At 43.3% G+C, this 27,984-nt stretch overlaps 1 protein-coding gene across 1 annotated transcript; it reads left to right on the top strand.

Annotated features, from left to right (window-relative positions):
* On the top strand, window positions 1-27,729 carry paxip1 (PAX interacting (with transcription-activation domain) protein 1). The gene is made up of 23 exons (XM_041992947.1): window positions 1-185; window positions 3,376-3,510; window positions 4,092-4,135; window positions 4,259-4,322; window positions 5,501-5,611; window positions 8,246-8,321; window positions 9,540-10,046; window positions 10,382-10,494; window positions 13,616-14,411; window positions 14,484-14,578; window positions 15,176-15,271; window positions 15,792-15,929; window positions 17,995-18,116; window positions 18,207-18,391; window positions 18,485-18,528; window positions 18,603-18,670; window positions 18,746-18,848; window positions 18,926-19,094; window positions 19,171-19,271; window positions 23,035-23,169; window positions 23,901-23,976; window positions 24,068-24,128; window positions 27,535-27,729. The coding sequence occupies exons 1-23, from the start codon at window positions 105-107 to the stop codon at window positions 27,548-27,550; spliced, it is 3,336 nt and encodes a 1,111-aa protein (XP_041848881.1). The 5' UTR covers window positions 1-104; the 3' UTR covers window positions 27,551-27,729.
* Window positions 27,730-27,984: the final 255 nt, after the last annotated feature.

The following is a 27,984-nucleotide window of genomic DNA, read 5'->3' as shown; positions in this document are numbered from 1 at the left end:
CCGGTGTCTTCGATTACTGCTCCACAGCAGTCTCACAGACATACACACACTTCCTCACCAGTCCAGCCTCCAGAGGAATAATCCTCTGTCTTTCATGGATAACCATGTCTGAAGAGGAATGGAAGGTCGCGGATGAACTTTTTAAAGATGTCAAATTCTACTTGGTTGGGGACATTGACCAGAAGGTGAAGATCCTAATGTTAGCTTCGTTTAGCTATGTCGTTAGCATGCTAACTTGCCCGATACATTCAATCTGAACTAGGCACTGCAGGAGACGCTAACTAGCAAGCTAACTGGGAAACATGCTACATGATAAACTGCTTGATTTCTTTCCTGTCTTGTCAAGGTATGACATGCTGTCTGTGAGACTCGTTGACTGATTATTTTGTGTTGAATCTACTTAGCACAGCACTTTGGCTGATTACAGAAGCCTGAGCTTAGAGTTTCCAGGTTTAGCTCCTAGCTTACAACCTGCAGTGTAGCCATCGGGGGGCTCGCTGAGGTCGTGGTTAAACTGGCATTTTCCTGTCTTGTCCTTAATGTTGTCTGCTCAACGGCCTCAGTGTTGTTATATCGCTGCCTCCATGCGCAGTAACACTCTTCAGATGGTTACACTTGATTAATTTAAACCAATCTGGGACTGTCAACATCTTGCCCACTTGGGCGCCGCTCACTGCGCAGGCGTCACCGCTGTTTGACCCTCTGGTGCTAGATACCTGTAGAACTGATGTGCACCTCTGTGTGAGCTGATTGCCTGATCCCACTATTCTGACAAATGGATGTCATTCGATGTTGCTTTCAGAGCATCGACCCAAATATAAACTTCCTGTTTGTTGATAATGGAAGGAGAAACTGGAACACCGCAGTAGCTGTTCTTATAGCTGTCATAAAGCTGTCCTTATTTAGTGTACACCCACCGAGTTCAGAGTGGCTACACCATAACATTTTATAGACCAAGATGTATATTTTAATTCAGATATCTCTGATTAAATGTTTTGTAATCTGCACGTGTAAATGATAAACAGAGGCAAAATATTGTTAAAATTTCACAGTGAATATTTTACAGCTATCTCCGGTTTTACATGCTCTACCTTCGTCAAACAGAAACTGGGATCGGAGAGTCCATCTGACATGTTTACATGGACGCTGGATCATTTCATTTTTTTCATTTCATTTTTCATTTATTCATACACATCCATATTCACATTCACATGTTCTACACCTTTTCATATGGCTTAGCCAGGATCGTGTATAAATCAGGTCTCCTTAGGAAGCTACCTAAAGCTTATAAGCAGGAACCTGTATACATAATGACAATTTTAAGAAGAAAAAGAAGGAGATCACTTGTATTTGGGCAGATTTAATAAGTTCGTAACGCTACTGACATGCGCAGTGCTACTAGTTCAGAAGAACGTAGCGGCTGTTGCTATATTAAAGGGGCAGTGCACCCTAAAATGTGTTTTTGAGCTTTAAACACCACAGTCTTAGTTATTTGTGATTAAAAACACCTATACTACTAGTAAAATTTGTATTTTAAAAATGTTTTTAAAAAACAGGATTTTTTGGGTCAAAAATGGCTTATAATGCCCCATGCAGGGTAAAACCCGTTTTTTTTCCTGATGTAGAGCCCTACTTGGTGCTTTTCTGTGTCATGAGAAAATTTTAAAAACCACAACCCCAGATAGGTGAGTCCTCACCTCACAGGCATAGAAACCACGCCCACCAACGCATTTGAATGGTGAAATGGTGTAGATCTGCTAGTTTCAGACTTCTATTTTTCACAGTTTCTGATGAATTATTCCTGCAATGGGACAGATTTGTGCTTCTGAGGGTGTAAAAGTAACACGAACTTTATTCTTTACCTGCTGATCCTCATCTGGCGACAGACAGCAGCTCAAATCGTAGCAGCAGCAACTTCCAGCAGCTCTTCCTGCAGCTGCTACAACCTGCCACGAGTCTCCACAGCTTTCCAGAGCTGCTGGAGCTGCTGACAGGCAGCTAACGGCTCACACTGATACGTTCAGGACCACCCAGCCCAACCCTTGCAGTTTCTGTCAGTTTTCAAAATTTAGCAGTGGGTGGAGATACGCCAAAATTAGGGGGTGGAGTTACACTTCAAGTGAGTTTTCAGACGCTTATAGCTACTTTTTTTTTTTAAGTTACTAACCGACATCTCTAGTAACGTCTCGTGGCTGCAGGACATGTTCAGCTTTGCATCCAGACTGAAAATGAAACAAAGCGTAAAGCTGCTGCTGGCTGATCCATCCTGGATAACAGTTGGATATTAACGTGTTAATGATATTATTTAATGTAGACTGTCGAATACTTTACATGTTATCGACTCCATTAAGAATGGGGCTGAGCACGCTGATGTGTAATTTTCGCTTTGTCGCATTAAATAATCACATTTATTTTATCACTCGTTAATGCAGACTTTTTTTCTTCTTATTTTAAAGTCCGTTCCTCACTGACTCAGACTACACAAACCACAGGTCAGAGAAGGAGAAGCACGACCTGGACATGACCGTTCTTTAGTCTCCTCTGTAGATGTGCTGCAGCAGCATCACCTGACCAGGTCGACGTCTCCACACCAGGAAACAAGCTGCACTCAGTGACAAATTGTTCCAGGCGTACTTTGCTCGTTTCCCTCAATTACTGTATTTAAGTCTTTGGTTTTTAAGATATTGATTATTAAAAGTTGTTGAATAACTTTTATAGATGCTAAATATGTCAACACCTCATTACTGATCAGTTGGCACTTTATCTCCTGGTGCAAGTCTTTTCTCATCTCATCGTTCTCTCAAGTCTTGGCTTTCAGGAGAAAAAATATTGTTATTAAAACAAACACAACAGAAACTATTTCCATGTTTCCACTTTTTCCTCATTTCCAGTTATTCCTGCTACTATTTACCTGCTATCCTCACTAAACCAACTCCAGCTCAGCTGCTTTGTGGCGCCACCGTGCATCAGAAACATCTTCTTGGCTTTATTCCAGCCATAGAGGAGCATTATTTTTCTTCTTCTCACACACACATAGAACTTTCTGCTCACTGGTTGATCTTTGGCTGCTCCTGATTGGACGTTACCGTCAATCTAAGCTCTCTGATTGGTGGAAAGTCTGACAGGAAGTGGCTTCATCATCATGTCCAGGTCTAAATAGAGGTCTCTTAGCAACATAGTAGTGATGGTGATGTTTTTATGATGAAATGTGATAAATAATGCTGTTATCATGGATCATTGTGGATTTACCAGATCTCTGGTGTAAAACCAAACGTCTTCAGGATGAGCAGGTGTCATGGATCCCCTTTAGCTGCTTGATCTGAGTAGATATTGTGGTTGTCATGGTGATGTTGAAGCCATCTGTCCATGTTCCAGGTTGTGCAGCTGCTGAAAGCTGGAAAAGGGAAGGAGGTGTCTTACAATGCTCTGGCCACTCACATCATCGCAGAGGATGGAGACAACCCCGAGGTGGGCGAGTCCAGAGAGGTTTTTGACCTGCCTGTTGTCAAGGTAAGGGTTCTGCCAGAGTCCGTTTGGAATAAAATGGATTGAAAATATCCACAGAAATCATGAAACACGTTGATGCAGCTGCATGTCATTTTGTTAGCTTCATAGAGCTGGGTTGAAAAGAATCTATTAATCAATTTGAATAGATTCAAATTTATTTAATCCAATGTCAGTCTATACAATTTGGAGATTAATTTGTTTTTTATACACTTCCTCTCACATTAGCAGCTAATGATCAGACCATGGGCTCTTCCATTCTCAACAAACACTGAAAGTTTTTAAAATAACAGGAAGTGACGTCACCATGCACGTACATACTCCAACCATCCTTATAATATCGTGTTTCAGAAGTGCATGTAGACACTACAGATCAGATTATTACAGAAATGTGATTACTCCCAGATGGAATTGGGGTCAGTGTTTTAAAAAATGATCTAAGAATGTTCAAGAAATTTTTACGTTGCATAAATATCAGTAAATGAATCTAAATTGAATTGAATCAGATTCAGGAAACGAGTGATGACACTCAGCCGTAGCCGTCGCATGTTAGCATAGCTAACTGCTGCTTGTGTTTTCACTTTCAGCCATCCTGGGTGATCCTCTCGGTTCGATGTGGAGACCTCCTGCCGTATCCTTCCAGCATTTCAGGAATGAAAAGCTTTATTTTTGTCAAACCGTTCCTCAGTTCAACAGAGAACGTATAAAACTGAATTATTAGGTGAGTTGTTTCCTTTGACCTTGAATTCTGCAGAGTTACTGGATTCTCTCCAGAATCAGGACAGATATTCTTTGGTGTGACGGCTTGTCTGCCCAGAGTAAGTACATTGTTTCTACCGAGATGTCTTTAAAAAAGAAAAGAAAAGAATGATGAGGCTATTCAGACACGAATCAGTAGTAAACCTGAATGGTTAATCCTTGGCATCAGTTTGGATGCTGATGGCAGGATGTTGGTGCAGGTTTTTTTTTATCATACACTTCTGAACTCTGTCATTTTCCCTTAACCTATTCTGGATGAGGTATCATTTTTATGCCTCCTGTCTGAAATATGAATGAGTAAAGTAACATCTGACGAGGAACTGTGCTACAGTAAAAGGTCAAAGGTGAACCTAAACAGTTTCCAGGCATTCTAATAGAAGTGTTATGTAGGTAAATATCTCAGGAAGCCATCGGCCGATGATGATGATGATGATGATGATGATGGACACGTTGATCAATGGTCAGTCTGGAGAATCCAGGGATAGCCCCCATATTTACCTTAGAAGCACCATGAGGATCCAGAAAGAAGTGAAGCCCAAGATAGTTTGATAGGAAGAGTGAACCCTTCCCTGTAAAACCCCCTTCCTCATCATGTTACTATGCTATATGTTAGCATTGCTGCTTTCTCGTGTGTGTAAAGATCTTCTGGACTTCACTAGCCCATGCTTCCCTCTATACAGGGGTCTCATCAAGAAGAGGTTAATAAAGTTTAGATGTTTCTGTAAACTCATCAGTGACGCAGTCAAGATGAAAAATAAAGTGTTTCAATAAAGTTGGTTGAACAAATTTTGTTTAATTTTATTTCACACATGGCTATGCTCAACCGCAAATTATAACAAAACAACAAAAGATGTCAAAAACACTTCTTGATGCACCACCATGGATGCTTGTGTTTTCCCTGCATGGTGTGGAAATGCACTCTATTACCAGAGGTATTGGGGCATCTTGATTTCCCATCGATTATCTCTGTTTTTTGCATGGACTAGTTCTACAGGTGGCTTCCTGTCACAGTGCCATGCTGAGCTCTCATTCTATTACAAATGTTTGTAGCAGTATTCTGCATAGCCCAGTGTTGGATTTTATACCTGTGGACACGGAAGTGACTGGAATACCTGAATAAAAAGAGTTGGGACGGCCTGTCTCAGAGCATTTGGAAATGCAGTGCATTTTCCTGGAAGTTGTAGCACTGTGATACCCCCCATTTCAGCTTTTTATCCCATCCTGTGTTTGTACGCAGCTTCCAGACGACCTCAACGCTCTGTGGGCTTACGTGACCTTTTATGGTGGAGAATGTCAGCTGAACCTCAACAAGAAGGCCACACATTTAGTGGTGAAGGAACCAAAAGGGGCAAGTTCTGTGTTTTTGTTCTTGTTCTTTTTTTTTTTTTTTTTAGGGCAGTCTAAAGTAAAACTTTAATGACAGTAGCAAATTTATGTAATCATTAGCTTGAGAGTTAATTGTGTAATTAATTTAACGCAATTAAAAGGGTTGCGTGGATAATGACAGTGTTTAACACCCACACTTTTTACATTGAGAGGGGTCCACACCTGCACTTTTTTATGTCTATTTTTCTCCCTGCGTTGTACACAAACGTGGCTGGTCTAGTGGCTCTCTGGTCTTCTCTGTGTCTGCTCCTCCTGACGATGATCAGCTGATCGGCTTTTCTGTCGCTAGTACCGTCTCTCTTGTAGCATATGTTTATCGTTCAGGCGAGGAGGAGGACTCTAGCGGTCCATGGTTCATACCAGCACATATTTACCCTCAAGTATTGTTTTGGCAGGAACCTTCTCTAACAAAGTAACTGACAGGTGGTAGAAAGGATTTAACTATTCAGGGGCGGGTCTAGAAAAGTTTTGGGGCACAGCAGGAGTACTGACCAGGAAGGGGGGGCACAAATGAGACCTTTGTGTTTTTAGCCAGATTATTAGTTTTGTAAGTTTATGCTACGAGTTTCTTTATCGTAATCAGCTGTTTAACTTCGGTTGTCAACGTCTCGGGGTTTTATTACAGATATTATCACCATGTGATGTAGCGGTGGGCAAATATAGCAAGTACACTCGATGTATCCCGAGACGTTTTACGTAGGATATATCATATATTATATAGGCTATATCACAAACGTCGAGTATAAACTATTAGTGCTGGGCAACGATTAAAATTTTTAATTGTGATTAATCGCATGACATTTTGCGATTAATCGCATTGTTACGCGCAAAATGTCTCTTTCCTTTAAAAGAAGGCCTACAGTTATATAAAGAAAATGCAGTTAATTGTGACTTACTAGCATCAAGGGTCTCCAACCTGCAACTCTGGACCTTCCACAAAGCCTCTAAATACGTGGCTAAAATATTTTTTTAAATCTATCTTGTCATCAGGTTGGAAACCAGGGACTTTTTTTTCTTTTACATCATTTTCCACAAATATCTACATTCCTTAGAAAAAAGTCTGTTTATCCTCTTTTCATAAAGTTTTGTGTTTTTCTTTATTTTAAAACCTTAAAAATGGAAATAAAAATGTGGTTCTTAAAAAATAACAAATATCCTATGGTGGCTCTTCATTAAAATATATATTAAGTTGCCTTTTTTAAAGTCTCATAACATCTGCGTCTCTAAAGGAGTTTTATTTAGCTGTCTGAGGGAAAAATGGCTCTTTGGATTGGAAAGGCTGCAGACCCCTGCACTAAACACATAAACAGGTTTAGCAGCAATTTTCTCTTTAAACACCAACAGTTAAAATATTTCTTCATATATAAAATCACATATTTATGAGAAAGAAGGATGAAATGTTCAGGATTTACTAACTAAAAGGTAAAAAGTCAGCAGGATGAATTTAAAGCTGTGAAGCTGCTTCCTTCTAAACACAGAAGGAACAATATGTGATGAATATCAGCATCAGGTGAACAGACAGAAAGCAGGATGAGAATCTCACAGCTTCTACATGGTGAGGAGAGAGAAATATTCACAATATGCACAATAACTTCCATCCATGCACCTTCACTGCTTCATTATCCAGATTTCTGGCCTATAAATTCTCACTTTGCATTCTTAGCTTGACTGTTTAGCTTCACCTCTGCACCTGCAGCCTCCGCTACCGGGAGTTAAGGGTTAACATCTCGTTTCCGGGTGTAGCGTCAGGTCTGTAGATGTAACTATAAACATGTGTGGTATCCACAGAAAGTCCAGAATCTCAGCTACCAGCTCAGTAAAACCATTTCTATCACCAACACACACAGTTAAGACAACAAACAATTCAAAGACCAGGTACACAAAGTCCAAACACACATATAAACACAGATGATGTCTCCCCATGAACACGAACAAATGACTCCTCTACTGAAAGCTCACATCTCACAGATTCCACAGCTGGAAGTTTCATCTCGTTACGACCAAGATTCACCGAACCAGAGGCAGAAGAAGACCCGATTTATGCTGCACGTTTGTAAAAGTCAGAAAACATGTCTTACCTTTGCTGTCTGGCCTAAATTAAAACCACATTTATTAAAAAATAATAATAAATAAAAGTTTATCGTTGTCTTTTGGGAGCAGATTCCTGTCCCAATATCACAATGTTCTATCCATCTGCATGGGTTTAGACAAAGAATCATCGGTGGTTCTTCTTCTTTCTTAAGTTCCAGACAGAAAACGTCTCTTCATGTTAATAAACCTGCTCTCTCCTGATTACATCAGACGCACCACTGCAGCAGGAAGAGAGACATGGACGCCATGATCCTGTCATCAAAGCCAGCGGCTAGAAAAAAAGAAAAGCGTGCGATTAATTAAGCATTGCGCATTAACGTGCCCAGCACTAATATATATAAACATTCATATTCTTCCATCCATTTGGATTTGGGGTCTAGCCTTTTAAAGCTCAAGCAGCTGCTCACACATGTTGACAACCATTCCACGTCTCAGACCACACGTATTGGCTGTGTATTACAAATTCAAATGACATCCTACTTTTTGTGGTCTCTTTTCCCCCCAGGCGAAGTTTGAGTGTGCCCTGAAGCATCCTGGGATCAAAATTGTGACTCCAGACTGGATAACGGACTCTGTGAAAGGTAACAGCAGCTCTGCTGAATCTCTGCCGGCTCAGCAGGGAGGTTTTTAGCTACAGCAGAAGGCAGAAGTACATCTGAAGGCTCTTTATCTCCGAGATCTCCGTAGTTTCACAGGAACACAAATCATTTTAATCCTTCAGGGTCGGTTGTTCAAAAAATTTAATCTCCCTCTCTGTGACATGTTAGTGACTCACTGGGCGGAAGTAAACAACCTCAGTCAGAATGAGGGATGGACAGAACGTGTAGTGAGGGATGCCGTCGTTAGAAATTTAATTTTTTGACAGGTTCTCCTCTGATTATGCAGTGATGAATAACAGGAAAATGGAATATTATATTAGTGTTTGTTATTGGATTTGTTTGGTCGTTTATTTCGTGGGGACATGATAATGTCATGTTTTTATTTTTACATTGTGCTTTTTAACCGTTTTATTTTACTACGCTGAAAGACTTAATAGGAGCCTGTCCCTTTAATTACTTTATCACTGTAACAGTTAAGTCAGGTGTAAAATACAAATATAAACATATGCACCAAGTAAAAATTTCTATTATTTGATCAGCTGTTAGTTTGAACCACAGTTTCTTTCTGACATCCACCTTGTAATCCTGCCCTCTGTTGGGATCAGGAAAATCCTGTTTTTTTGGATCAAAGTTATCCAGATTCTACTCAAAAGTTTAGAACAACCCAAACTGAGGGTTTTATCCAGATAACAACCAGGATTGCATTACGTAATCCAAGTGGATTTCTGAATCCGGATTTGATCCTAACCGATAACCGAAATCCGATCGGATTACGTTTGAACAACCGGCCCTTAATGATCATCTTACTGTCAGTGCAGCAGGTCTACGGAAGAACAGAACCTGAACAGAACCATTAGAGCTCCCTGAGGAGTGATCTGACCTCGACATATAACAATAGGAGGTACCAGAGGAAGTTGATTCTGTTTGGTTCGTGGACTGGAAACTGCAATCCTTTTACAGTTTTCTCTGCAGTGAAAGTAGACGAGGGTTTTCAGCCTCCACAAGCTGATGCTTCATATATGCTGAATATAAAAAGTATTCATATTCCAACTTTTGTGTTGTTGAAAAATGAAAGCACAATAAATCATTTTCACACTTCTCCGTCCTAAATGTAACCTTTAAGCTGAAAATGGCGCTGATCTGTTGGAGGGAAAACATGTAACTAGTACCTCTGCTTGGTTGTTTGTTGTGTTTCATCAGATAAAAGCAGGAAGGATGAGAGTCTTTATCACCCCAGACTCACATATGTGGAGCCTGAGGAAGAGGATGAGAGTGAAGCAGAGTTCTACTCTCACTCAGATGGAAGCTACAGTCCACAGCGGTCCTGCCAGTCCAGCGCCAGCTCATCCGGCGAGGAGTCCAGTCCTCGCAGACGACCGGGACCTAAAAGGCTGAACTCCGTGTCGCCGACATCTCCCCGGAAGCCCGAACGCCGCAGCGAGCGAATGTTTGATGACTCTGATGACGACTCCTCCACAGAGAAGGAAGGCACCAACCTGAACTGGACCCCGGCTGAAATGGTCACGCCCACTGCCCCCGTTTCAACGGCCCGGCGACGTGGTGGCCCCCCTGGCAGCAAAGATCTGGTCTCCTCTGCAGGCAGTGGGCTGATCAATCTGTGTGCCACAGTTCCTCCTGCTCCTGGAGGTGGACCCATGTCTGCAGAACCTCGCTCAACTGCTGCAATCAGTCACCCCAGCCAGCCGGGTCAGTATGTCAGAACCAGGTCTGCCTCACTGTGGCCAAGATGTTGTTTCAGATGGTTCTGGTTCTCCATCTCTCTTCTGCAGAACTGTGCTTCCCTGTGACAGCATAATATGTCCTGCTTTCCCAGGAACTTCAGTCCATGTAGAACTCAGAGAAATCCTTTTTCTTTATTTACACAGAACCAATTCAGAACAGGTCGTTTCCCCACTATGTTAGAGGGAAAATAAATTTACCTCAGGACCAACGCAAGCCAGTCTGCTTTAACAATCAGCTGACAGATGTTAGCTCTTCTTAACACGGTGTCTGTATATGAAGGTTTCACCTCTCTGTTGCAGGTGTTTCAGGTCCGGACAGCATCCCTGGATGGAGCCCTGCCATCAGAACCCTCCGTAACATCACCAACAACTCTGACATGCAGCCGGTTGGTCGGCCCGCCAACGTCGCCCATGTAAGAAGTCCCTGACATTATCTCTGACGTTGTCCCCGACATTGTCCATGACATTATCTCTGACGTTGTCCCCGACATTGTCCATGACATTATCTCTGACGTTGTCCCAGACATTGTCCATGACATTATCTCTGACGTTGTCCCCGACATTGTCCATGACATTATCTCTGACGTTGTCCCCGACATTGTCCATGACATTATCTCTGACATTGTCCCTGACATTATCTCTGACGTTGTCCCCGACATTGTCCATGACATTATCTCTGACATTGTCCCTGACATTATCTCTGACGTTGTCCCCGACATTGTCCATGACATTATCTCTGACATTGTCCGTGACATTATCTCTGACATTGTCCCCGACATTGTCCATGACATTATCTCTGACATTGTCCCTGACATTATCTCTGACGTTGTCCCCGACATTGTCCATGACATTATCTCTGACATTGTCCATGACATTATCTCTGACATTGTCCCCGACATTATCTCTGATGTTGTCCCCGACATTGTCCATGACATTATCTCTGACATAGTCCCCGACATTATCTCTGACGTTGTCCCCGACATTGTCCATGACATTATCTCTGACATTGTCCCCGTCATTGTCCATGACATTGTCCCTGACATTGTCCCCGACATTGTCCATGACATTATCTCTGACATTGTCCCCGACATTGTCCATGACATTATCTCTGACATTGTCTATGACATTGTCCATGACATTGTCCCCGACATTGTCCATGACATTATCTCTGACATTGTCCCCGACATTGTCCATGACATTATCTCTGACATTGTCCATGACATTATCTCTGACATTGTCCCTGACATTATCTCTGACATTGTCCCCGACATTGTCCATAACATTATCTCTGACATTGTCCATGACATTATCTCTGACATTGTCCATGACATTATCTCTGACATTGTCCCCGACATTGTCCATGACATTATCTCTGACATTGTCCCCGACATTGTCCATGACATTATCTCTGACATTGTCCCCGACATTGTCCATGACATTATCTCTGACATTGTCCCCGACATTGTCCATGACATTATCTCTGACATTGTCCATGACATTATCTCTGACATTGTCCCCGACATTGTCCATGACATTATCTCTGATGTTGTCCCTGACATTGTCCATGACATTATCCCTGACGTTGTCCCTGACATTGTCCATGACATTATCTCTGACATTGTCCCTGACATTATCTCTGACATTGTCCCCGACATTGTCCATGACATTATCTCTGACGTTGTCCCCGACATTGTCCATGACATTATCTCTGACATTGTCCCCGACATTATCTCTGACGTTGTCCCCGACATTGTCCATGACATTATCTCTGACATTGTCCCCGACATTATCTCTGACGTTGTCCCCGACATTATCTCTGACGTTGTCCCCGACATTGTCCATGACATTATCTCTGACATTGTCCATGACATTATCTCTGACATTGTCCCCGTCATTGTCCATGACATTATCTCTGACATTGTCCCTGACATTGTCCCCGACATTGTCCATGACATTATCTCTGACATTGTCCCCGACATTGTCCATGACATTATCTCTGACATTGTCCATGACATTGTCCATGACATTGTCCCCGACATTGTCCATGACATTATCTCTGACATTGTCCCCGACATTGTCCATGACATTATCTCTGACATTGTCCCCGACATTGTCCATGACATTATCTCTGACATTGTCCATGACATTATCTCTGACATTGTCCCTGACATTATCTCTGACATTGTCCCCGACATTGTCCATAACATTATCTCTGACATTGTCCATGACATTATCTCTGACATTGTCCCCGACATTGTCCATGACATTATCTCTGACATTGTCCATGACATTATCTCTGACATTGTCCCCGACATTGTCGATGACATTATCTCTGACATTGTCCATAACATTATCTCTGACATTGTCCCCGACATTGTCCATGACATTATCTCTGACGTTGTCCGCGACATTGTCCATGACATTATCTCTGACATTGTCCCCGACATTATCTCTGACGTTGTCCCCGACATTGTCCATGACATTATCTCTGACATTGTCCCTGACATTATCTCTGACGTTGTCCCCGACATTGTCCATGACATTATCTCTGACATTGTCGATGACATTATCTCTGACATTGTCCCCGACATTGTCCATAACATTATCTCTGACATTGTCCCTGACATCATCTCTGACATTGTCCCCGACATTGTCCATGACATTATCTCTGACATTGTCCATGACATTATCTCTGACATTGTCCCCGACATTATCTCTGACGTTGTCCCCGACATTGTCCATGACATTATCTCTGACATTGTCCATGACATTATCTCTGACATTGTCCCCGACATTGTCCATGACATTGTCCATGACATTGTCTCCGACATTGTCCATGACATTATCTCTGACATTGTCCATGACATTATCTCTGACATTGTCCCTGACATTGTCCATGACATTATCTCTGACATTGTCCATGACATTATCTCTGACATTGTCCCTGACATTATCTCTGACATTGTCCCCGACATTGTCCATGACATTATCTCTGACATTATCCATGACATTATCTCTGACATTGTCCATGACATTATCTCTGACATTGTCCCCGACATTGTCCATGACATTATCTCTGACATTGTCCATGACATTATCTCTGACATTGTCCCCGACATTGTCCATGACATTATCTCTGACATTGTCTATGACATTATCTCTGACATTGTCCATGACATTATCTCTGACGTTGTCCCCGACATTGTCCATGACATTATCTCTGATGTTGTGTCTCTGACATTGTTACTGACGTCCCTGACATTGTCCCTCCATGTCCACTGCTGCAGTTTCAGTTAAAATCACTGACATGTGTCACAGGACTTTCATCTCAAAATATTCTGGAAATATAATTTCCAAAGAGCTAAATGGCAGTATACTAAACCTTCTGTGGGGGATTGAGCCCAAATAGAATGACCAAACCGCTGGACTGATCTTTTTGTAGGTTATCAAAGAATAAAACTCATCACAATCAGTAACAAGAAGCTTCTTTCTCTCCGCATCTTCACCTGTTCTTTTGGTTTGTCTTTGATACAGATAATCCAGAACCTAACCCCCAATCAGACGAAGCCCCTGGAGCAGCAGACCAATCGGATCCACGGTCAGACGCCCGGCAGCACCAACCCTCCTCTGTTTAACCAGTCCAAACTGGCCGGCCAGCCCCTTACAGCAGAGCAGCAGCAACAGTTACTGCAACAGTCACACCAGGCTGCCCAGCAGCATCAGCAGTTACCACAGCAACAGCAGCATCCCATGATGCATCTGCAGCAGCAGCAGCATCAGATGATGCAGCTGCAGCAGCAGTCCCAGGCTGGACAGCAACAAGGTTTCTCCCAGCTTCCCCAGCAGCAGCAACAGCAGCAGCAGCAGCAGTTTCTACAGCAGCAGCAGCAGCAGATGCACCAACAGCAGATGTTTTCCCAGCAGCAGCAGCAGCAGCAGCAGCAGCAGCAGCTGGCATTCCCCCAGCAGCAGCAGCACCTGCGGCCCCAGCAGCTCCTACGACCCAATCTGCAGCAGCTGCAGCAGCAGCAGGCCCTCCAGCAGCAGCTGCAGCAGTTTCAGCAGCAGCAGCAGCACATGCAGATGTTACAGCAGCAGAACCAGCAGCAGCTGCACCAACAGCATCTACAGCAGCAGCAGCAGCAGCACTTCCTGCAGCAGCAGCAGCACATGCAGCAGCTGCAGAAGCAGCAGATGCAGAACCAGCAGCAGCAGGTTCTGCAACATCAGAACCAGCAGGTCCTCCAGCAGCAGACCACCACGCTGCAGCCTCAGCTCCAGCAGCCTCCACACGTCTCCCAGCTGTTTGGACATGAACCAGGACAGGACAGTAAGTAGAGCTGCACTCCTCCTTTAATTTGGACCCTGCACCGTTTACACCGTCAATCTGCTCTGCTCTCAGTTCCACAGGACGGCTTTCTTCTGGGCTGCGTGTTTGCTGTCGCTGACTACCCCGAACAAATGGCCGACAAGCAGCTGCTGGCCACGTGGAAGAGGGTGAGACATGAGTCACATGACACGCTAATCAGAGAGAGATGAGGATCACTTATACATCACTTCTACCATCACCAGTGTCTCAGGACCGGCAGTGTGTAGCTCTGTGGGGTAAACTGTGATGAATAGCTACCCTTTAGGAGATCTAGAGAAGTTTTCTAGGCATTTCTATCCTGTCCAGGAGGTTTACAATCCAGCCACTAAATGTAGTTTTATTCAGAGACTCTATCTGGTAAATCCACAATGATCCATGATAACAGCATTATTTATCACATTTCACCATAAAAACATCACCATCACTACTATGTTGCTAAGAGACCTCTATTTAGACCTGGACATGATGATGAAGCCACTTCCTGTCAGACTTTCCACCAATCAGAGAGCTTAGATTGACGGTAACGTCCAATCAGGAGCAGCCAAAGATCAACCAGTGAGCAGAAAGTTCTATGTGTGTGTGAAAAGAAGAAAAATAATGCTCCTCTATGGCTGGAATAAAGCCAAGAAGACGTTTCTGACGCTTTCCTCCACGGAGTTTATTCTGTCTGGGTGGTAAAAGTCTGGAAAGAAAGTTTGTGTCCTGACCTCAAACTCCTCCTTCAGGTGATCCAGGCGTGTGGCGGTGTTGTTGACCCCACCCTAAGCAGCCGCTGCACCCACCTTCTGTGTGAGAGTCAAGTCAGCAACATGTATGTGCAGGTAAGGAAACATGTCAACCGTCGCTAAGTCACATGATCTGTGAAGTATCTCATGACATCTCCTGCAGCGAGTTTACAGACCGGTACATTTTTATGGATGTAGTAATTAATTGATATGGATATTTAGGTTGTATATATATTATTTGGACAATAATGTAGTATATGGATATTATGTAGTACATAGATGTATATAAACCACGATGAGTATAAAGGGGTGGGGATTTCCAAAACAAGTGTATGCTTCTTCCCACGCCTTTTTCAAACTTCTATATATTATGATTTGATGATGCAGTTATTATTATTATTATTATTGTTGTTGTTGTTGTTGTTTCTTTTTATGTTATTTTTGTATATAGTTTCTCTTTCATTTGTTTGTTCACCTCAGTTCATACTGTCTGATCGGTTCTACCAACTAGACTGGGTCTTAAAGATGAAGGCTTCTTTCTTATTTCTAAGGAGAGTGTCTTGGTGTGTTCTTGAATCCAGGAAATGTTTGAGAGGAAGGTGTGAATGTGTTTCAGGCCCTCAGAGAGGGGAAGCGCTGTGTGACCGCCCACTGGCTCAACACTGTCCTGAAGAGGAAGAGGATGCTGCCTCCTCATCGGACACTACATCTGCCCTTTGCTTTCCCTCCGGGAGCCAAACCCTGTTCTCAGCATGTAGGTCCACCTTCAACACACACACACACACACACACACACACACACACACACACACAAACGACAACATCAAATGTAAGAGCCCCGAAGTCCTTCAGCTTATCATGAAGACGGGAATAAAACATCTTATGTTTTGTTTTCCTTTGCCTTCATGTCAGAAACATTCTTGATATTTGCTGGTAAGTTACCAGTCCACCTATCTGCCCCCAGAGCTGGAGGGTGGCACCACCACACAAACCACCAAACACTCTTACACCTGCAAGGTGGGTGAAGGCCAGATTGATCAGAAGCGGGAGTGAAACCACCGACCTTCCAATGTCCTTGTGCTGAGCACCTGATGTCACTGCTGCACCAGCAGTTCTTCTGTTCTTCTTTAGTTTCTCTTGATTTCAGATGTTTTCTTTCAAAGTGAGGAACACTGAAAGAAGTGTTGACAGGATGGTTTGGAGGGGTTTTTCCTGATAAGGACCTGGAATAAATTCTCACTTGAGTAAAGTCTAGAAATGTTTTCTTATGCAGGAAATCCTACAAAGTGTGTTTTCCTTGTGCTCTCTGAAAAAGATCATTTTTGCAGAGTGTGAATTGGTACTGGTCTGGAAAGAAGTTTTGCAGCTAAAACGGGGTGTGGAAGATACACACACCTATGAATAACCTATTTAGATAGAGAGATAGACAAACAGAACTTTATTACTCCGCCAAAAGAGAAACTCTGGTGTCCGTCAGCAAACACTATCACACACATAAACAAGAATAGGATAAAAGTAAAAGTGCTCAGATAAAATGTTCATTTCAGACACATCTGTTAATAAGCCGAATAGCTGAAGGGATGAACGACTTTTTAAACCGTTCTGTTCTGCAGGAAAGCGAGCGGAGCCTGTTGCTACGGTTACTCCGCTGATCTGCCATTGTGTCATGCAGTGGATGCTTGGAGTTGCCCAGGATGCCTTGCATTAGAGCCATCATCCTACTGTCCAACACAGCTTACAGAGTCAACTTTCCTCCCCTCACAGACACACATTTATCAATCAGCCTGTCAGCTGGTTACCGTCCCTCGTGGTCATTCTGCCGCCCCAACAGACAACCCCAAAGAAAACAGCACACGCCACAACAGACTGATAGAAAATGTGCAACATTTCACTGCTTATGTAAACTGCCCTGAGCCTCCTCAGGAAAAACAGCCTGCTCTGTCCCTTCTCATACACGGCACATGCCTGTGCTGACCAGTCCAGGTAGTGATCAAGGTGTACACCCAGATACTTCTAGGTGCTGACCACCTCAATGTTCTGATTTTGATGACAGGGCTTCCTGCCAAAGTCAATCATTTCCTTGGTTTTTGATGTATTAGGAATAAGACCATTGTCCCTTCTTCAGGTGGTGAATCCAGCAATGAGCTCCCTGTACTCACCCCCACCCCCACCCTTCACACAAGCTACAACAGCCGTGTCGTCAGAGTACCTCTGAACGTGGCACGCTGCAGATCTGTATGCACAGCCAGCAGTGTAGAGACTCTTTACTCTATTTTAGCATTTAGGAGGACCATCAAGTCTTTATGACTGGATTTAAGATTAGAAGACTTGGTTAGGCAGACGTGGTGGTGCTGTTGTTGTGTGTCTACCTGCCTCCTCTGAACGGCTGTTGTGTGTCTACCTGCCTCCTCTGAACGGCTGTTGTGTGTCTACCTGCCTCCTCTGAACGGCTGTTGTGTGTCTACCTGCCTCCTCTGAACGGCTGTTGTGTGTCTACCTGCCTCCTCTGAACGGCTGTTGTGTGTCTACCTGCCTCCTCTGAACGGCTGTTGTATGTCTACCTGCCTCCTCTGAACGGCTGTTGTGTGTCTACCTGCCTCCTCTGAACGGCTGTTGTGTGTCTACCTGCCTCCTCTGAACGGCTGTTGTGTGTCTACCTGCCTCCTCTGAACGGCTGTTGTGTGTCTACCTGCCTCCTCTGAACGGCTGTTGTGTGTCTACCTGCCTCCTCTGAACGGCTGTTGTGTGTCTACCTGCCTCCTCTGAACGGCTGTTGTGTGTCTACCTGCCTCCTTTGAGCGTTTCTGTCTCTGTTGTCAGATCGTATCGGTGACGGGCTTCGTGGACTCGGACAGAGACGACCTGAAGCTGATGGCGTACCTGGCCGGTGCCAGATACACCGGATACCTGTGTCGCAGTAACACTGTCCTCATCTGTAAAGAGTAAGCAGTCTGACAACTGAGCAGCAGAACAACATGAAACGTGTGTGTTCCAGTCAGTGATGCGGTTCTGATGTTCTGGTTCCTCTCCAGACCCAGTGGGCTGAAGTATGAGAAGGCCAAGGAGTGGAAGATCCCGTGTGTGAACGCCCAGTGGCTCTGTGACATCCTGCTGGGAAACTTTGAAGCTCTGCGACAGATCCAGCACAGCAGATACTCCATCTACACTCACCCCGAACCACTGCTGCCCAACCCACAGCTGGTCCAGAACCTCCTGGGTACGTCCACCAGAACCCACCGGAACTGCGACTTATAAAGAGAATATCTGACTCTGTGTTCTGGTTCTGACCTGGTTCTGCTTCTCTCTGCAGCTGCCTGGAGGACTCCGGTGAAAGTTTCTCCTGAAGCTGTGGCGGTAAGTTCTGTTGTAGTGACGGAGTGTGTGAGTGTTTGTTTCTTATAAATTGTGACTTTTCATTTTTATTGCAGAACCTCCAGCTGCTCCAGAAGCAGAAGCTTCCTGATTCCACCAACTCGCCTGCAAACAAGAAGGCCCGGTGAGTGCACAGTCTTGGAAAAAGGGTACAGGGTTATGTTCTGCTGGAACACTGATAAGATATATGTGTGTGCAGGATGGAGGAGATTCAGTCTCCCAGTAAAAAGCTTCCTCCAGAGTCCACTCCTCGAGTCATGTTCACAGGCTTCGAGCCCATGCAGGTTCAGCAGTACACTAAGGTAAATCTGGACCATGGACGCAGCAGGCTAGCGTTACCTTCTCAGCTTCTCATTCTGATTCCGTCCTTCACCTGCAGAGGTTACTGGCTCTGGGTGGAGAGGTGGCAGACAGCAGTCAGAAAGCCACCCACCTGCTGGCCACAAAGGTGACTCGCACTGTCAAGTTCCTGACGGCCATGTCTGTGGTGAAGCACATCGTCAGCCCCGAGTGGCTGGAAGAGAGCTGGAGGAGCCAGAAGTTTGTGGGTATGTGTGCAGTTTGTTGATGTTCACTCTTCTTCAGGTAGTGTTTTTACACACCGTTGTTCCTGATGTGTTGCAGACGAGCAGAGGTACACGCTGAGGGATGCTGAAGCGGAGGTGTTGTTCAGCTTCAGCCTGGAGGAGTCCCTGAAGAGAGCCCACACTGCACCACTGTTCAAGGTCAGACAGATGGAAGCCTGAGCCTCTGGTGCCATGAAAGAAGCGCAATGTCTGTGAAAGCTAACAGATACATGCTGAATGGATATAAACGTATGCCAACATGCTAGCATCATCTGAGCCTCCGCTAGATTTCCGGCACCCAGAGTGCTACTGCTTATACCATCATCAGTGTCTCAGGAACAGTAGTGTGTAACTCTGTAGGGTAAATTAATAATAATAATAATAATACATTTGAAAAATGCTTTTCAAAACACACACAGATACTACAATAAAAAAGAGTAATAGGGTTCAAATTCAAGGATAAAAACACAAGATAAATGAGAACAAAATAAATGAACTGAAAAGTGATGAAGAGTGGTGGTTACGTGGGATAGGCAATTTTGAAAAAGTATGTTTTGGATGGATTTGAAAAGAGGAAGGAAGCTGATATTTCTGATGTCAGAAGGTAAAGAATTCCAGAGCCTGATGGATAGCTACCCTTTAGCTGATCTACAAAAGTTTTCCAGGCATTTCTATCCCGTCCAGGAGGTTTACAATCCAGCCACTAAATGTAGTTTTATTCAGAGACTCTACCTGGTAAATCCACCATGATCCATGATAACAGCATTATTTATCACATTTCATCATAAAAACATCACCATCACTACTATGTTGCTAAGAGACCTCTATTTAGACCTGGACATGATGATGAAGCCACTTCCTGTCAGACTTTCCACCAATCAGAGAGCTTAGATTGACGGTAACGTCCAATCAGGAGCAGCCAAAGATCAACCAGTGAGCAGAAAGTTCTATGTGTGTGTGAAAAGAAGAAAAATAATGCTCCTCTATGGCTGGAATAAAGCCAAGAAGACGTTTCTGATGCACGGTGGCGCCACAAAGCAGCTGAGCTGGAGTTGGTTTAGTGAGGATAGCAGGTAAATAGTAGCAGGAATAACTGGAAATGAGGAAAAAGTGGAAACATGGAAATAGTTTCTGTTGTGTGTTTGTTTCAATAACAATATTTTTCTCCTGAAAGCCAAGACTTGAGAGAACGATGAGATGAGAAAAGGTTTGGTCACTGTTGATCTGTGTGTTATTTCTACAAAGTTCTGTTAGTAATAAATTCTGCTTTCTTCTTCTGGTCGACCTTTATGCTGCTACATCTATTCATACAATCATTTTACATCATTTTACCTCCCAATCTGACAGCTGCTACAGACTGGTTTATACTGGGATTAAAAGCTGTTACAGACTGGTTTATACTGGGATTAAAAGCTGTTACAGACTGGTTTATACTGGGATTAAAAGCTGTTACAGACTGGTTTATACTGGGATTAAAAGCTACTACAGACTGGTTTATACTGGGATTAAAAGCTGCTACAGACTGGTTTATACTGGGATTAAAAGCTACTACAGACTGGTTTATACTGGGATTAAAAGCTGCTACAGACTGGTTTATACTGGGATTAAAAGCTGTTACAGACTGGTTTATACTGGGATTAAAAGCTGCTACAGACTGGTTTATACTGGGATTAAAAGCTGCTACAGACTGGTTTATACTGGGATTAAAAGCTACTACAGACTGGTTTATACTGGGATTAAAAGCTGCTACAGACTGGTTTATACTGGGATTAAAAGCTGCTACAGACTGGTTTATACTGGGATTAAAAGCTACTACAGACTGGTTTATACTGGGATTAAAAGCTACTACAGACTGGTTTATATTGGGATTAAAAGCTGCTACAGACTGGTTTATACTGGGATTAAAAGCTGTTACAGACTGGTTTTATACTGGGATTAAAAGCTGCTACAGACTGGTTTTATACTGGGATTAAAAGCTGCTACAGACTGGTTTATACTGGGATTAAAAGCTGTTACAGACTGGTTTTATACTGGGATTAAAAGCTGCTACAGACTGGTTTATATTGGGATTAAAAGCTGCTACAGACTGGTTTATACTGGGATTAAAAGCTGTTACAGACTGGTTTTATACTGGGATTAAAAGCTGCTACAGACTGGTTTTATACTGGGATTAAAAGCTGCTACAGACTGGTTTTATACTGGGATTAAAAGCTGCTACAGACTGGTTTATACTGGGATTAAAAGCTGCTACAGACTGGTTTATACTGGGATTAAAAGCTACTACAGACTGGTTTATACTGGGATTAAAAGCTACTACAGACTGGTTTATATTGGGATTAAAAGCTGCTACAGACTGGTTTATACTGGGATTAAAAGCTGTTACAGACTGGTTTTATACTGGGATTAAAAGCTGCTACAGACTGGTTTTATACTGGGATTAAAAGCTGCTACAGACTGGTTTATACTGGGATTAAAAGCTGTTACAGACTGGTTTTATACTGGGATTAAAAGCTGCTACAGACTGGTTTATATTGGGATTAAAAGCTGCTACAGCCTGGTTTATACTGGGATTAAAAGCTGTTAGAGACTGGTTTTATACTGGGATTAAAAGCTACTACAGACTGGTTTATATTGGGATTAAAAGCTGCTACAGACTGGTTTATACTGGGATTAAAAGCTGTTACAGACTGGTTTTATACTGGGATTAAAAGCTGCTACAGACTGGTTTTATACTGGGATTAAAAGCTGCTACAGACTGGTTTATACTGGGATTAAAAGCTGTTACAGACTGGTTTTATACTGGGATTAAAAGCTGCTACAGACTGGTTTATATTGGGATTAAAAGCTGCTACAGCCTGGTTTATACTGGGATTAAAAGCTGTTAGAGACTGGTTTTATACTGGGATTAAAAGCTGCTACAGACTGGTTTATACTGGGATTAAAAGCTACTACAGACTGGTTTATATTGGGATTAAAAGCTGCTACAGACTGGTTTATACTGGGATTAAAAGCTGTTACAGACTGGTTTTATACTGGGATTAAAAGCTGCTACAGACTGGTTTTATACTGGGATTAAAAGCTGCTACAGACTGGTTTATACTGGGATTAAAAGCTGTTACAGACTGGTTTTATACTGGGATTAAAAGCTGCTACAGACTGGTTTATATTGGGATTAAAAGCTGCTACAGCCTGGTTTATACTGGGATTAAAAGCTGTTAGAGACTGGTTTTATACTGGGATTAAAAGCTGCTACAGACTGGTTTTATACTGGGATTAAAAGCTACTACAGACTGGTTTATATTGGGATTAAAAGCTGCTACAGACTGGTTTATACTGGGATTAAAAGCTGTTACAGACTGGTTTTATACTGGGATTAAAAGCTGCTACAGACTGGTTTATATTGGGATTAAAAGCTGCTACAGACTGGTTTATACTGGGATTAAAAGCTGTTACAGACTGGTTTTATACTGGGATTAAAAGCTACTACAGACTGGTTTATATTGGGATTAAAAGCTGCTACAGACTGGTTTATACTGGGATTAAAAGCTGTTACAGACTGGTTTATACTGGGATTAAAAGCTGCTACAGACTGGTTTATACTGGGATTAAAAGCTGCTACAGACTGGTTTTATACTGGGATTAAAAGCTACTACAGACTGGTTTATATTGGGATTAAAAGCTGCTACAGACTGGTTTATACTGGGATTAAAAGCTGTTACAGACTGTTACAGACTCATCGTTAAGAGCTTAGTGGCCATACTCTCCCTCTTTTGCTGATTTCAAACAGAATATTATTCCTGGTCCAGAATTTGTAATCTGCTTGATCAGGTGGAAAGTGATTATTTCCTAAATGCTGCCACTGAGATGTTCCACAACTCTGAGCTGCTTCTCATGGATGTTTGTTCTGTGTCTCATGATGAAGGGGAAGTACTTCTACCTGACTCCAGGTATGTGCCCCAGCCTCAGCACCATGAAGGCTATCCTGGAGAGCGCTGGAGGGAAGCTGCTGGCCAAGCAGCCGTCCTACCGGAAGATCATGGAGCACAAGCAGAACAAGGTCATCCACCCACCCGTCCGTCCATCCATCCATTTACCCACCCGTCCGTCCATCCATCCATTTACCCACCCACCCACCCGTCCGTCCATCCATCCATCCATTTACCCACCCACCCACCCGTCCGTCCATCCATCCATTTACCCACCCGTCCGTCCATCCATCCATTTACCCACCCGTCCGTCCATCCATCCATTTACCCACCCATCCACCCGTCCTTCCATCCATCCATTTACCCACCCATCCACCCGTCCTTCCATCCATCCATTTACCCACCCATCCACCCGTCCGTCCATCCATCCATTTACCCACCCATCCACCCGTCCGTCCATCCATCCATTTACCCACCCGTCCGTCCATCCATCCATTTACCCACCCATCCACCCGTCCGTCCATCCATCCATTTACCCACCCATCCACCCGTCCGTCCATCCATCCATTTACCCACCCGTCCGTCCATCCATCCATTTACCCACCCGTCCATCCATCCATCCATTTACCCACCCATCCACCCGTCCGTCCATCCATCCATTTACCCACCCATCCACCCGTCCATCCATCCATCCATTTACCCACCCATCCACCCGTCCATCCATCCATCCATTTACCCACCCATCCACCCGTCCGTCCATCCATCCATTTACCCACCCATCCACCCGTCCGTCCATCCATCCATTTACCCACCCATCCACCCGTCCATTCTTCCATGTCTGACTTGTTTTTTTCTGTTTCAGAACCTTCCAGAGATCATTTTAATTTCCTGTGACAATGACCTCCACCTCTGTAGAGAATACTTCCTGAAAAACATTGGTAACACACTCACACAGAGTATTGATCAGTACTGGTTCTGATCTGAACCGTGTAAACACACCTGATGTCGTCTCCTGTCTCTGATGTGCAGACGTCCACAATGCTGAGTTCATCCTGACCGGAATCCTGACCCAGAAACTGGACTACGACTCATATCCTTTCACTGCTTCATCAGGAGCAACATTGCAGCCAGAGTCATGAAACCAAAGTGAAGCTGGTCGAACTGATGGCCAGAAGGGAAACTGGTAGACGAGGTGGCAGCTCGTCTTGTAACCACAAACGCAGACTTTTAGCAACTGCTGATTATCTGGTAGCTGCACAGTTACAAGTTTTACAGTCAACACACATACAAACTGACTGATGTTTCAAAATCAGAAAACCTGCACAGGGCTCCAGACTGCGACTGATGGTCACAGTGAGCAAATTTTTCGTCTACTCGTGCCATGGCGACCAAAACATTAGCCGGTCTTTTTCTTGTAATAGTTCTAACTGAATTTATTTAGTAGCTAACAAACTTCTGCTCACCTCTTCAGCCCAGAGATCACAGTGATGCCCAAATTAGCTGCTGGTTTGCCGACTCAAACTAACGAGAAAAGGAGATGAACACCAACGAAGAAGACGACAGCCAATGTGTGAGCGGGACGAACGACCACTGTGATTGGCTTATGTGTGAAAGAGGCGGGTCTTGGGGGAATTTATTATTCCTCAGTGATTCCAACTTAGCGACTTTGGGTGTGTCTCAATTCAGGAGCTGTGTCCCAATTCAGGAGCTGTGTCCCAATTCAGGGTCTGCACACTTCGAAGTGTGGATTTGTCTAACTAACGTTTCCTACGAGTAATTTCAGATGTTTAAGTGATTCAACGTCCTGTGTTGTTGCTATGGGAAATTCTTGTAGACTAGGTAGGCGGTCCCATTTCACGAACCTTAAGCAGACTTCGAAGTGTGTAGACTACGGAGGACACTCTGTAGCCTATGAAGTCTGCGCACAGACCTTGAATTGGGACACAGCTTATGTCGCTTTATTTAGCGAGTTTTCAGACCCTCTAGCGGCATTTTTAAAAGCGACTAACAACAAATCTAGCAACTTTTTCTGGTATTATTGGAGACTTTTGTAGACTGACGTGAATGAACGTAGTTTAGTCTTCCCACTGAGCGGTGCTGTGCAGACCCTCTCATACGAGGCTTGGTCTTCTCGCAGCAGCAGCAGCAGCTGCATTCAGACGACGTTCACCTCGTATGAGAGGGTCTGCACAGCACCGCTCAGTGGGAAGACTAAACTACGTTCATTCCCACTGAGCGGTGCTGTGCAGACCCTCTCATACGAGGCTTGGTCTTCTCGCAGCAGCAGCAGCAGCTGCATTCAGACGACGTTCACCTCTGTTTCATGACCAGGCTGGAAATGAAACGTAGAAGCTGCTGCTGGAGGATCCTGCTGGTTTACCGTCAGATAGTAATGTCTATTAATAAAGAGTGTGGACAAAAATATTTTAAAAGTTAAGTGTTGTGACATGACTCCTAATTAAAAAACAAATTACACTTAAATAAAATGAACTAAAAAAAAAAGAAAATCTTGACAGAATTATTATTTTATTTTATTTATTTATTTTTTGCTGTTCTAAACATTTTTAGGTTGTCTTTTTATAAATTTTTGCCTTTCCCACGACATCCCTCTTTATGGCAGCATCCATTACAACTATATGTACTAGACTGATGATGCTGATTAGTGACTTCTAGGACAGCCAGTAGCTGCTGTTCTTACTGAGGAGTGGGAACAGTGGCTGGAGAGGAGCATCAGTCCCTGAAGCTGTTTATTACCAGGAACTACATGGACCAGTCATACCTGTCCTGTGGGGGATGATGGGACAAAGTTGCCGTTCTGCTTCGACTACAAAGTGAAAATCAAATCTGATTTGATTTGACAAGTTCTATGTTCTATTTTGTTTGTTTTGTTTTAATGCGACCAGTAAGATGTTTTTTTTTTTTTTATGTCAACTGCAAAAAAAAAAAGGTGAATGGTAAACATAATTTCTTCATTTTTTGTTTAAATATTTATCACTAATACAGTGAAAATGAGAGGAAATGTGGATATTTGTTATACAATTTCAGTGTGCACCCATAAATTTTCTGCTTGCACTCCTGAAAATTTAAGTTAGGGGCCGCTGTGCTCCTCGTAAAAAACAGTTAGTCTGGAGCCCTGAAGCACACACACACACACACCTGCACCTGCCTCTAAGTGATCCAGCTTCTTCTTAAAAACATCCACGAGACCAGGTCATGAAGTTTCAGGACTTGTTGTAGTGTGTTGCAGACTGAGGGAGCAGCAGATATTTTCCCGTCTGTTCTTCTCGTTGGGACCGGAAACAATAAGAAGTCCAGAGAACAAAGACAACACGGCTTAAACTGCAGGCAGCATTTAATCCTGAAAGAAATTTTTCAGTTTCAGCCATTTTACCAGATGAACATGTGAGATAAAGGAAAATTTCCTTCAAAAACTTGCATGTCAGGTTAACTGCTCACTGTAAACTCTCCCTAGGAATGAGCGAGCGGCTGTTTCTGTGTCAGCCCTGCGATGGACTGCTGCCCTGTCCAGGTGTACCAGCCTCTCACCTGCTAGTTGCTGGGACAGGCTCCAGCTGCCCCGCGACCTGAACTGGACTAAGCGCTATAGAAAATAAATGAATGGATGGGTCCTTCAGTTAGAAAACGAAGATATGCTTCACTCTGGTTTCATGATAGAAACTCTGTCTGTGAGCCCTGAGATTTCACTCCAGACTACAGTTTTGCTCAGAGATGTGATGAATGTTTCTCTAAAACACACCACCTTCCCAAATAAGTCACACAATAAAAATTCACCCAAAGCTTTGATCACGGTCCACATTGACTGTGGCCTTGTAAAGACTTTAACCCATTTAATCAGTTGTTCCCAAATTCTTTTAGCCATGACGCCCAATATAACTTATGTTGGCGTGGTATGGGTGTAGCTGTTCATAGCAGTTTTCTGCATGGACATTTTTGGTCATGAAGGTCACTAAAAGGTGGTAAATTTGAGGTTAAGTCTCCATCTTTTTCCTCCGACCACGTTTCTTCCTGGAAGATGATGGTTCCCCACTAACCTTCCAGTTTTTCTCTGCTTGGTGCCGATGATCTGACCCTCCTGAAACAGATTAAGATCTTTTCCACGACCACAGGATGTCTTTCCACATGGTTGTAAATGAGAAGCTACAGCATCAGTTGGGTTAAATAACTTGTTACAGCTGAGACATCGCCATGCAGGAGCTATCTAATCGGAGGTTCTTACCTGTAAGCTTAGTTAAATCCAGGTGGTGACTGGAAAAACACTTTTTTCACGTAAAAGTGGTCTTTTTCTTAAGATAAATAAAACTCTTCCTCTACTGGGATTTATTCTTATTGGTTTGTATTGACTCGGAATGAGTTTGGTATCTGATGTAATTCTACGTACCTTTTTTAAAAAGAATGTGGCTGATTTGATGTTTTTAGCTGGTTAAAAATCCTTTTTTTTCCTGTGTCTGCACAGCAAGTCTCCTTAACAGTCACACATACAGGTTCACCTGAAGAAGAAGATGAAGACGAGCTGTGCAGCCCACCCACAAACATTTCTGTTTTCAGTCATTTTGTAGTTTTGTTACCTGGTGCAGAAGAAAATAAAGTGATGTTATTTTTGTGAAACGATTTGATTAAAATTATGGAAGATAAAAGTTTTCATTGTTGAAATAAAAGGTGTAAAGATTTGAGCCTGGTTTGCTTCTGTCTGTGTCGTCAGGCTGGAAACTGAACCAGAACGACAGAAGATGTTTGAGGTGGATTTGAGCTTCGTTCCCAGGTCAAACACGGACGCTGGGGCAGAAGAACGTGTCTGCTTTGCTTCTGAAAGCTTTCCTGAAGCTCTTTCCTCCCAGGCTGACATGGAGAATTCCTGATAGAGTTGATTTAATTAACTGTTAATGAGGGTGTGGGGTAGTTACTGCTCAACTTGTCATTGTTGCTGT

The sequence above is a fragment of the Melanotaenia boesemani genome, chromosome 8, assembly GCF_017639745.1.
Source record: "Melanotaenia boesemani isolate fMelBoe1 chromosome 8, fMelBoe1.pri, whole genome shotgun sequence".
Taxonomy (NCBI): Eukaryota; Metazoa; Chordata; class Actinopteri; order Atheriniformes; family Melanotaeniidae; genus Melanotaenia; species Melanotaenia boesemani.
This window is presented reverse-complemented; position numbering and strand designations above follow the sequence as displayed.

Excerpts from the sequence above, each read along its gene's own strand:
- paxip1 (XM_041992947.1), top strand. The coding sequence starts at position 105 with ATGTCTGAAGAGGAATGGAAGGTCGCGGATGAACTTTTTAAAGATGTC. Across the intron at positions 4,323-5,500 it reads TGACGGCTTGTCTGCCCAGA|CTTCCAGACGACCTCAACGC; the intron begins GTAAGTACATTG and ends GTTTGTACGCAG. Across the intron at positions 8,322-9,539 it reads GATAACGGACTCTGTGAAAG|ATAAAAGCAGGAAGGATGAG; the intron begins GTAACAGCAGCT and ends GTGTTTCATCAG.